Source organism: Electrona antarctica (assembly GCF_951216825.1).
Source record: "Electrona antarctica genome assembly, chromosome: 2".
Taxonomy (NCBI): domain Eukaryota; kingdom Metazoa; phylum Chordata; class Actinopteri; order Myctophiformes; family Myctophidae; genus Electrona; species Electrona antarctica.
The window spans coordinates 35,225,633-35,237,690 of NC_136807.1; the positions used below are offsets into that span (position 1 = coordinate 35,225,633).

At 43.6% G+C, this 12,058-nt stretch overlaps 1 protein-coding gene across 5 annotated transcripts in view; it reads left to right on the forward strand.

Annotated features, from left to right (window-relative positions):
* The first annotated feature begins 4,325 nt into the window (after nt 1-4,325).
* Nucleotides 4,326-12,058, forward strand: part of mgll (monoglyceride lipase) — a 58,676-nt gene continuing 50,943 nt past the window's right edge. For 2 of the 5 annotated variants that reach the window (XR_013789187.1, XM_079495680.1), the window contains exon 1: nt 6,850-7,288. Coding sequence is in view for 4 of the 5 variants with exons in the window: in XM_079495680.1 (XP_079351806.1) it covers nt 7,002-7,288 (287 nt within the window). In the remaining variant the exon portion in view is untranslated. Of the gene's footprint in view, nt 4,596-5,697; nt 5,936-6,849; nt 7,289-12,058 lie in introns of those variants that run through there. The other 3 variants (XM_079495682.1, XM_079495683.1, XM_079495681.1) reach the window with 3 other exon arrangements.

Here is a 12,058-nt window from a genome sequence, read left to right on the forward strand (position 1 = left end):
TAGTATAGTCTTTGTTGTTGTAGTACGGTACGCCATGTGGTGTTTATGTTGCACCCTGATTATTTCACTGCTTGTCAGACTTCTGATTGGTCCTTGACTGACTAACCAGCAGGCTCTTTCTGCCTTGTTCCGCCCTGGTTCCAACTTGTTTGTTGAATTTGCTAAAATTCATTTTTGGAGAAAAAAAAACTAAAAACAAACATGATATGCCCAGTCACCATGCTGCTTATATCATAATTAAATATCATTATTTATTTATTCATTTCTTCACAGAATCAAATGTTTTAAATGTTTCACCATGAGCCTGGATGGCTTGATTCTAGGCTTAAAATAATTGATATAAATATTGCTATGCCCTTATACTGTAGAATCTACTGTAGATGATGAAAAAGTTTTGATGATGAAAGTTTTGGATTGCAGACATTGCATGACCTTAGACCTTAGAGCTGTTGTGTAGAAATAATCTGTGTTTTATAGAACTAGAGGTCTGAAAAAAATCATTAACATGGTGAAACACATCTTGATGATGTCATCAAGATGTGTTTCACCATGTTAATGATTTTTTTCATAATTACAGTTCTAGGAAACACAATGGGGGGACCTTTTATTATTTCCACACAACAGCTCTAAGTATTATTAATGACATAGTAAAATGTTGAAAATGGGTGGTTTTCCCCTTTAATTAAAAAATATGAATAATTTGAAGGAAATGATGTAAGCTTAGCTATCCCATGATAGGCAGACTGTGCACTTTATCATTACCCATTCTTGCTTTTCAAATTCATACGAACTGCTGAGTCTATGCAAAACGCCATCTGTTTTCTAACAGGTTTCAGGGACACTGCTCCAGTTCTCCTACGGTATGTTCCCATAGAGAGAGGGAGGGAGATAGATATTAAGTCATATATACTCTTCTGTTTATTTGTTATCTGTACATTGCCCTCCGTTTCATGCTCATACACATCTTTCTGCTGATTATCTCATTAGAAGTCTCACTTCGTGAGGAATCCAAGGGTTGAAAAAGAAAATCCATCTTTTAGCTGATATGCCCTTATCCAGAATCACCTCACAGGGTGCACCTTTATACCTCCACTAAATGAGCCAGGGAGTCAGATCCCTACATCACTGGCCTGGGCGGGAACCCCTTTTGGTGTTATACTTTTAGCTATTGAAAAATAGCAGATCTACAAGCTCATAGCGCGGCACTGAGTGCTGCGCTACGAGCTTGTAGGTCTGCTATTTTTGAAAAATCGTGAAAATGTGGTACAAATCTTTGAATATATATTCTTTCAGAGCGAACGCTTTTAACACAAATCTTTGCTCCTGGGGTGGGTCCCTGAAACAACATATTTTCAGATGGGGGTCGGCGGCCTATTACATATAATTTTTGGGGTCCTTGACATGAAATATTGAGCACCACTGATATAGAAACATATTATTTCAGAAAACTGTCTTGATTTACAAGGCTTTTTTTTATTTCGACGTCAGGCCTAAATAGGAAGGCCGTAAAACAAGCATTTCTCTACATGTGTCCTGGAAGATAAATCTTTACCATAGTTAAAAGTGAGGTTGTGTGGTGTATCAATTGAATGTCATTAAATCTATCCAAAACCAAAGTGGCAGTGAAACCTTTTGGGTAAGTAAGACTAAATAGCAAAAAAAACATGTCAATTGGATAACTTTTGGCACCTTTTCTTGACAAATGCACCTTGTAGGTAGAGGCAAGACTCCCATCTTTCAACAGGGGGTGCCATTCTGCAATTTTGGATTGAACCACCATCAAGTTTAACAAAAAAAGTTGTTACACTACAGGACATATGCATATAATATACTGCATATGCCCTATTGTGTGGATAGCTTGTTGCAGAGACTACAATAATAGTAGGCCTACCTTGGCTTGATGGAAGCTTGCTCCTAATTGAAAGTCCACCCAGATCACTTTCAGGTGGTGGACTGAATATCACATGCATATTTTAACGCATGGTGCTGGCGATGATCAGACACAGTAACACCTAGCATTAATGTGTGTCTACAGTACGACAGAGGCCACAGGGCTGTAATTGAATATAGCAGTAAAATACAAGAAGCATGGAAACACAGAAAGCCCTGGCATGCATACAAACACTGGAACATACTGTAGGGTGCATACAAACAAGCATTTACAAACACTCTATAAGCACACAGTGCATGGCACACATAGAAATAGGCCTGAAATAGAAATCATGCAAAGCATGCACGCACGCATGCGCGCACACACACACACACACACACACACACACACACACACACACACACACACACACACACACACACACACACACACACAGGTTGTTGTGAAATAAGTACACCTTATGTGATCCTAAAGATCCTCTAGTTCATGGTTTTTGGTTCATGCATGGTCGGAGTCATGGGTCACCCCTGAATGACACCGTTTTTGACCTTATATTTTAACTTTATATTTATGTTATATTACAGTACATAAATATGTAAATCTTTCCACCTATGTCACAAGGAAAACTGGAGAGAATATCAGTTTCCAAGGATGGATTGAAAATAACTTTATACTTGACGTTTAACCATATCTGAACACCAGCATCCCTATTCTGGGGGCGAACATTCAACAAACAGGAACACTGTCTGCAGTCATGTGATAATAAAGACAAAGATATATTATCTTTGTGATGTTCTAATAAGCAGATGAGTTGTACTTCAACACTGACATCCCAATTATGTTTGGGCCCAGTGCAATATTTTTGATAATGTAGATTGCGTGCCATTTGCCATCACAAGCATATATCTACATGCTTATATCTAATATACGGCAACCTTCCCCGTGTTTCTTCACTAGTCCAATCCAGAAGAACACAGTTTGCCGGCCACTGCTACAGAGCTGACAATGAGGTTATATCTTCCCTTCTTCTCTGGAGTCCTGCCTCAAAGCAGACCAGAGGTAGAAAACTGTCGTTCCCTGATGTCATCGCTAGGGACACATGCATCAGTAAGCAGGAACTGGGGGTGGCAATGAAGGACCGGGAAGTCTGGCGTGGCATCGTGAAATCCATGATATCGACCGCGGTCGAAAAATGATGATGATGACAAAGAATTCAGGGTCAGGTCAAACCTCTGTTAAAACACTAGTCAAGCATGTTTGGCTAGAAACGATACACATCCTCCTAGCCTACTGGTTAAGCATGTCAGGCCAGATGGTTGTTGGATGACTGGTTTGTTAGTTGTGAGACACATATCTTCCGGGCATGATGATGATGATGATGATGTCACGCGCATATACCCTCTATTGTGCAACCATGAGCAAGTAATCTGCAATCCAAGCTGGGTTGGGAACATATTTACCCCCACAAGCTCTGAATGCTGCTCAATTACATTTCCGCATCAAAACAGCAACCCGTTTTCTGCTAATGGATTTCCACTGAGGCCCCTCTTCACGGGCCTCCTGGCCGTGCATGTAGCATTCTCTGTCTCCATTGATCCACTCTCTGAGGCTTCTTTTAACAGTCCACAACCCAGAAACACTCTCTGAGGCTTCTTTTAACAGTCCACAACCCAGAAACATATGGTGGGTTTCAATGAGGAGAGAGGAAGGATGGAGGAATGAGGAAGGAAGGGATGGTGATGAGAGAGGGTGAAAGAGAGAGAGAGAGAGAGAGAGAGAGAGAGAGAGAGAGAGAGAGAGAGAGAGAGAGAGAGAGAGAGAGAGAGAGTCAGCCACCAAAGCGAGGGGGGAGGGCAGTGAAAGGAGGGAAGGTGGGATTGGAAGAGCATGAAGGGGCTTGTGTGTGTGTGTGTGTGTGTGTGTGTGTGTGTGTGTGTGTGTGTGTGTGTGTGTGTGTGTGTGTGTGTGTGTGTGTGTGTGTGTGTGTGTGTGTGTGCGCGCGCGTGCGTGCGTGCATGTAACACTGTTTACACATTTATTTATGTAATTTGCTGCAAACATTGTTTTTTTGTATTGTTTTGTTCCACTTTTGCTTTGGCAATGTAAACGTATGTTTTCTCAATCTCATGCCAATAAAGCCCCTTTGAATTCAATTGAATTGAGAGAGAGAGAGAGAGAGAGAGAGAGAGAGAGAGAGAGAGAGAGAGAGAGAGAGAGAGAATTGGAGCACACACACACACACACACACACACACACACACACACAAGAGAGGCTTCAGAGAGAATTAGAGAGGGTTGTGACGCCAAAATGACAGAACGGGACAAGTGAAGAAGAGTAGGACGGACTGCCAAGCAACACACACTCTCTCCGCCCCGGGGGGAATGAATGTGCGACCGTTTCACTGAGAGAGAGAGAGAGAGAGAGAGAGAGAGACCGCAGCGCGGAGGAGAGGAATACTTCTTTCCCCAAAACGCCTCTGACATTCTTCCCTCAACACGCGCCGACAGACAGCGGAGCATCAGTTCTCAGTTGAATACCGCGCTGATTAAAACGCAGAAAGCTGAAGCGAGAGAAGAGGGGGTGAGAGAGAGAGAGAGAGAGAGAGAGAGAGAACCAAAACGAGGAAGGAAGAGAAACTGAGAAGTGACAAGTGGACAAATCAAAGAAGAAGCTACAACTTAACTTCCAAGAAGCGTCTTTGCAGGTTGGTCGATTCCTGTATTTGCATTAGCCTATAATACTTCACCATCAATGAATATGCTACAGCCTATTGAATGTTTCAATTAACCATTGTAATTGACCATTTACTTATATATAGGTTGACTTGACTTGACACTGACCGTAAACAAAGAATTTCTAAAAAAAAAACCTGCAATTGTAAACTTACTTATTAACAATGCATCTTATCTATAAAATGTAGGCTATTGATGCCACTCGGCAGCAATTCTGTATAGGCTATATGGACTGATCGCTTAACCACTTAACCCCAGCATCCCTACTTTTTATTTATTTTTTACCAAATAATCTACCAAAAATGCCGATCTACAAGCTTATAATATTTTTTAAGTAGGCTAATATTGGGATGTGTATTGAAACAATTTAAATATAGGCTATACACTAATAACACAGCATTTCATAAACATTCACATAAATAAATGGTGTTGAAATTGAAAACCTCAATTGCAGAATTATAAGGCAAAGGAAGACAACAAAAATACCAGGTGGTGTCTCTCTGCACTAAACCTATAAAGGAGATCTCTAGCCTGCTCAGGATGCGCTGCATGGCATGGGGCTATTTTTACCTCCAGCACGGTGCCATGTGTTAGGTGACATTCACACCAGAAAGCTTTGTGGCAGCGGTGGCCGAACGGATTGCGGAGCGGTCTTGATACCGGAAGGTCGCCAGTTCGAATCAGCGGTCCGACACGTTAAAATTCCACCGCTGAAGTGCCCTTGAACAAGGCATTGAACCACTACGATGAAATGTTCTATGAGCAGGGCCTGGCTGGAAACAAGTTCTTGAGCTTAGCCCAGATACCCTGGGTAAATATAGTAATCATTTCATTTCATTTGCTGCGATTAAAACGAATCCTGCTGCGCATTGTCAGAAAGTGCACTTCGTTTGGCAGGTGTGAAGGCTCATTTGAATCCTAATGCGTATAAAGAACCGCATTCTATACTCCGAGCAAAAACGGGGGTTTCGTTTCGCTTCCAATCGCACTTGATTACGATTCGGTGCAGGTGTGAATGCAATCCGCAGTAAATAAAAGAAATGAAGCAAACAATGTGGCGGGTGAGGAGCTGAACACAGTTGGAGACGGAGAAGGCATATTTTACGCAGCGCAAAGATGTCCCGTTACCGTGGATAGACGTGGTCGAATGAGGAGACTGAAGCCCTGATCGACATTAGGACGAGTACATTAATCAATTGCTTAAGGAAACACATAAAAACACTGCAGTGTATTATAGCCTACACTACAGAATATTCTGTCTGTCTGTCTGTGCGTGCCGTAAACATGGAGTGCTGTCACTGTGTGGGGATTGGTGAGTAGGGACCTTCATCTCAATAAACTTGAGAGAGAGAGAGAGAGAGAGAGAGAGAGAGAGAGGTGGGTCCAGGGCCAGACGACACATGCACGTTATGAGTATAATTTTGAAATTTTGATCACCATATATTTCACTGTGTAGGCTATAGTTTATGAATGGAACACATTGATAAAGGTCCCCCCTGCTGCGTTTCCAATAGCTGCGGTCAGTGTGAAGGCAAACCGCAGCAAATTAAATATGCAAGCAGTCCCAATTCTCCTCCCATTCGCATCGAGTCTACCGAAGTATCAGTGGAAGTATCATGTGGGAATCTGACCTTAGTGTTGCTCACCGTCATTAGAGATGCCATGATGACATTACATTAGATTACATTAATGCACTTGAAATCATGCCAGATAAGTCATCTGCGATGCTGTGGCCACGGGCATGCTGGCTGCCCGTGGCCAAAAAAAAAGTCTCAATGGTATCTCAAAACAGCCTATAAAAAATAAATTGTATCGGCCTAAACAGAAGGAATGTGCTCCAATATTGTTCTGCTGGTGAAATAGAATAGAGAAACAGAATAGAGAAATTGTGTGTGTGTGTGTGTGTGTGTGTGTGGGGGGGGGGGGGGGGGGGGGGTATAGTGTTCATTATACGCGTGCCACCAGCCACACAGTGCGTGTTAGGGAGAGCATGCGAGCGGGGCCGTATGCGTGCGCGTGAGAGACAGTGGATCGAGAGAGAGAGAGAGAGAGAGAGAGACACTGACCAGTGTGAGTGACCAACAGTGAGTGGTGGAGCTTATAGCTTGGCACGTGACGTCACCAGGCAGCCTAGCTCCCTCCTCCTCCTCCTCCTGATGATAATAATAAACATTCCTGGGCGCGTGCACCGTGCAGCGCACGCGGGTTTTTTTAACGAAGAGATCATCATCATAACAAACAGCCGAACCAACCGACCCAACCGCTGCGTGCGTGCGTGCGCGTGTGAATTATCTACTGAATGAATGACTGACTGTCACTGACTGAACGAATGACAGTCCGTCCGGCAGCGACACACACACTACACTAGCAGCAACAAAATGAACGCAGTGGCAGCCACCTGCCTGCTCGCCGCCGGCTTCTCCTATCTGTACAGCAGCACTGACGTCTTGTCGCTGCTCCGTGTCTATGTTGCAGAGCGGCTCTTCGGCGTGGTGGTGCCTTCTTCTCCCTCCGTCTCCTCCTCCGCCTCCCCCATGCCGGAGCAGGGCGCTCCCCCTCCGCGGAGGAGCCCTCAGGGCGTCCCCTACGACGACCTCCAGCACTTGGTCAACGCCGACGGACTGCACTTGTTCTGCCGCTACTGGGAGCCGGAGGGTCCGCCGAGGTCAGTCAGTCAGACTGTACAGTGTTGTGTGTGTGTGTGTGTGTGTGTGTGTTGTGTGTGTGTACAGTGTTGTTGTTGTGAAAGGAAAGATGGAGGGAGGGAGGGTTCCAAAAACACCCCCCACACAAACTCACACACCACCACTTGTATGTTTTAGCAGTTTGACATTAGGCAGGTTGTATGGTTTTACTTTGATGATGTGATGATAAAATAGCAGACTTAGTAGATGGCTACTGTATTGACTGGAACCTGTATACCTGTATACATAGCAGGCATAGCAGTCTACTTCAGTGGTTCCCAAACTTTTTCATGTCAAGGACCCCCAAATCAACATTTATTAGTCTGCGGACCACTATTTGAAAAGGTATGCCAGTGACCCCGATAAGAGAGGATTTTTATGGCTCTAGCAGCGATTCCGAAACATATTAATTTCAAGGACCCCCAGTTTCACACGCATTAGACTACGGATCCCAATTTAATGGCATTTTTAATCTCTGGGAGCCCAATTTATATTGTAAAACCACTGTTAATTTAACTCTGAGAGTGTACATTACTACATTTGTACACTCAAGAGTTACAGACCCATAAGGGTCCATTTGTATCATTTAGCGGGGGACCCCCTGGAACTCCCTCAAGGACCCCTGGCCTGGGGGTCCCCGGACCCCACTTTGGGAACCCACTGGTCTACTCCGACATGGTTAATAAAATATCTCACGTGGGCTACTCAGTACTGAGAAGTGTCAATCAATATAATAAGATTCCTTCTTTCCTGAAACGCCCCTCCCTTAGTTCTAGAGACCGGACGACCCCACCATCATTCAGCCTGTGATGACATAAATATAAAATGGGAACACATTTCTCATCCCATGACTCGGACTCATAAAACTATTAGTGGAGTCCTGAATTGGCCTTCATCTTATTGGGTCATGCAGGGTCATAGTAGACAAAAGAGCCAATGTATGTCAAAGACCTCCCTTCCATGACCTTGCCTCTGTGAATTAAATCTAATTCCAGGGATATTTGGTCCTTTGGTGGGGTCCCCTGAAGGATATTGAGGCACATTTAATAAATAAAGAACTCTGTTATTAGACTTATTTGCTCCTGAGCCTAGTGGTCAGCTATTGCAGTGGTTCACACAAACTGCAATAAAAGTTGTCACAGTGAAGTGACATCTTGAGGACTTTTAATGGCTTTAAAAAAGACCATTACTGCACCAAGCGTCATCAACAAACTATACTATAAAAAATGTCAAACATTGACCACATTGTCAAATAATGTAAGAAAGAGGCAAACATTGGGGAAATCGCCGATCTACAAGCTGACGCCTCGCCTCGCACAATAAACAAACTTTAATGCCTCAACTCCTACAATTCAACTGCTTTCAGGTTCACTTCATATATTATTATTTTGGGGGGGTCGTGGGTAGCCTGAAACGGTGGAGAACCACTGTACAATTGAACCACACAGCCTTTGAGAATTATGCTTATCATTTTTTTGACTTTGCATTTGCCTCCTCTTTATTAGATTTATTTTCTCTTAACAATTTGCGTTATGTGCTGCTGCAACAATATTAAACATTTCATTACTGTATGTGTGAAGTCGATGCTGCTCTTGGCCAGGTCTGCCTGGGCAAGATCTCAATATTATTAAGACACCAGAGCCTAGTGCAGGGGTGGGCAACTTTGACGATGGAGAGGGCCACTATATTTCCACACTCACTCCCTAGGGCCATATATTACTGTCGTAGCAAAAACAGCGCCGCGTTGCGACACTTTGACGATGGAGAGGGCCACTATATTTCCACACTCACTCCCTAGGGCCATACAGTATATTACTGTCGTAGCAAAAACGTGCCGCGTTGCGACACGTTTTGAGCTTGTAGACTTTTGCTATATTTGAATTGAAATCTTGAATTATTCTTTGCTACGTATATTTGAATTGGAATCCTGAAAATTAACATTTTTAATGTAATTTCAAATGCCTTTAATTATACTTGTATTGAAGCAATGAGCTACTAATTTAGACTGAAATAATTAAAAGCGGGTCACGTTTGCATGTTGTGGAATTGTAACAGCTGAAACCAATATTATATCAGTATTCTGACATTAACCTGAGGGCCACATTAAGTGAAGGTGGGGGCCGCATGTGGCCCATGTATGGCCTAGGCCCTAGTGTATTGTCTAGCATTCTCTCATCTCTAATAGGGATGTTTTCAGCTGTACATCATGTTCGCTTAACCAGTTCTGCCCTATTTTCAAGCATATATATCACCAGTAAAACATATTTGATCTACAAGTTCAGAATCAGAACACGTCACATTGCAATCCATCTGCTAAACATTTTTGAAATATTTGAAAATGTTCACCTGTCCTATATGATGCTTGCCATGCCCAAAATAGGGACGCCAGGGTGGAAATGATTAACTCACAGGTCAATTCTTACACTCTTTAGTGTGAAATGAACTCTTGACAGTGTATGTTTCTATTGCAGGTAGCTATAGGGGCCCCTCTGTCTCTCTATAACCTCTTAGTTACCCTAACCTCCCTCATCTTCCAACATGTGGCGTGTGAGTGAGGCACAGTAAATGCAACACACGCCTAATAAAACAGAGCTATACAGGCCGCCCTGCATGCCATCATGCACGCGTGTTTGCATAAAAGGCACACACATGAGCAGCTTTATGTCCACATGTCCTGTTCATACAGAAAGACATATTGTGCACAAACGCATACCTGACCGTTTCCTGCAGAGGGAGTATGAGAAAGAAAGAGATAATCACAGAGCTTGTATTACATACTGTATATGTTTGCATAAAGGCACAGCATGCATACTATAGCACCGTATGTACACGCATCATGCCCATGACAGAAACCCAGAAAACATCTGGATTCAGGTTTTGCTGATACACGTACTACAAATACACACACACACACACACACACACACACACGCATGTACAGTGTGTTTGTGTTTTTTCTCTGTATTTCTCATAAATCATACCTCTGCGTGTGTTTGTCTTCCTGTGCATGTGGAAGTCAGCTTTGTGGGTGATTCCGGTTTTGCGTATCTGTTGATGTCCATGCGTACTTACAATGTGTGTGTGTGAGTTTTCATATGGGTGTGTGATTGCTATAGCCTGCAAGAGGATTTACATCTTGTGTAAGCCTATAAATGCAGCTTTTTGTTTTATATGTCTGTGCTCTAATGGACTCTTGAGTCTGACACTGAAGTTGAACTGAACTGAACTTTTATTTTCACCTGAGCTGACTTGTGGTCTTTTGAAGACGCACGGGTCCGAAACGGGCCAACCACAGAGCAGCTTACAGGAAAACAGGTGCCACACACACATGTGTGCGTGTGCGTGTGTGTGTGTGTCGCAGATGTTTTTGTCGCAGATTTTAGATCCTAGACGTTGACAAAAGCTTGCACATATGAGAGTTTTACTGCTTGGAGGGGACCACCCTGCAGGCTTATGTTGTTTGAACCCATTGTGCTTAAGGAGCTTTGAATCAAAGCATCCATGAAATGGCATATGTTGAGTTAGGCTTTACGGTATGTTGTTCACCTGTGTCTTGTTCAGCTATAGTGTAATCAATGTTATGTAATATACTAACACCAGTAAGACGCCCTGAGGGCGCGAAGCGACCGGGTGAGGTCGCGTGCACGCATCCGCCTGGGTGGCGGCAGACTGCTGGGCGAGCACTGGCGCTTTGGCATGGGGGGGTGGGGGGGGGGGGGTTCAGATCAACATATGGAATGACTTCTGTACTGGCCATATATGGAGCGTGTCTTGAGTGCTCAGGGTTTGATGAGGTCAGATCAATATATGGAATGTCAGAACAGGAAAGACGGGTGGGGAGGGATCAACATATGGAGATATGGAGATCTTAGGGTCTCCATGATGTCACGCGATGTCACGAGGCATGACCATATATGGAGGCGTGATGTCACGAGGCGTGACCATATATGGATACGTGATGTCACGAGGCGTGACCATATATGGAGGCGTGGGTGAGTAACTAACGGACGGACAGGCGGATGGACAGGAGATGCAGGTTTTCATATAGTAAATGCAACCTACAGTCGCAATACCATGAAATAATGTTACACTGTATTATGTTGCATAACATCGTGCAAGCACTGAATTCCCCAGCAGGGAGTAAATAGCTTCCAGTCCAAATACCATGTTATGTCAGCCGTCATAACAGCAGACTAGCTTTCTGTGAAACCAAGTAAACAAACTTCAAACAATGGCTTCTGTTTGTGCACGTTCGCTCTGTTACTGGTATCCTGCCCTGCAGAGATTTATGCCCGTTGGTGTTCCAGTCGTGAATGGAATTCTCTTAACACAAAAGCACACAGCTTTTTCTTACCATGGTCTCTCTCTGTGGTCTAAGTGGTTGGACCCGTCTTCTATGTGTAATTGCAGTCATAATAAACCTCTCAGATTGGAGGTTATATTGGAGGTACATATTTCATTTTAAATCAGTTGTTCATGAAATACGTTCGGGCCCCTCTGGCCTTCATCTACCTGTTTTCTGAATGGTCTTAATGTATCTACCCCACGATTTACTGTAGAATTAGATTCAGTAGTCGAAGATTTTTGTCGTCTGTTCTCGCCGCTGTACTAGCAGCTACATCGGATTCAGATGTCACCAGACATACGGATAGAGCTCTTCTTGCTCGCTCATTTTGAGTCCTAAAGAGTGTGAGTGAAATCACTAAAATGCCATCATTGTATTTTTGATCCGGCTCAACCCCACATTATCCT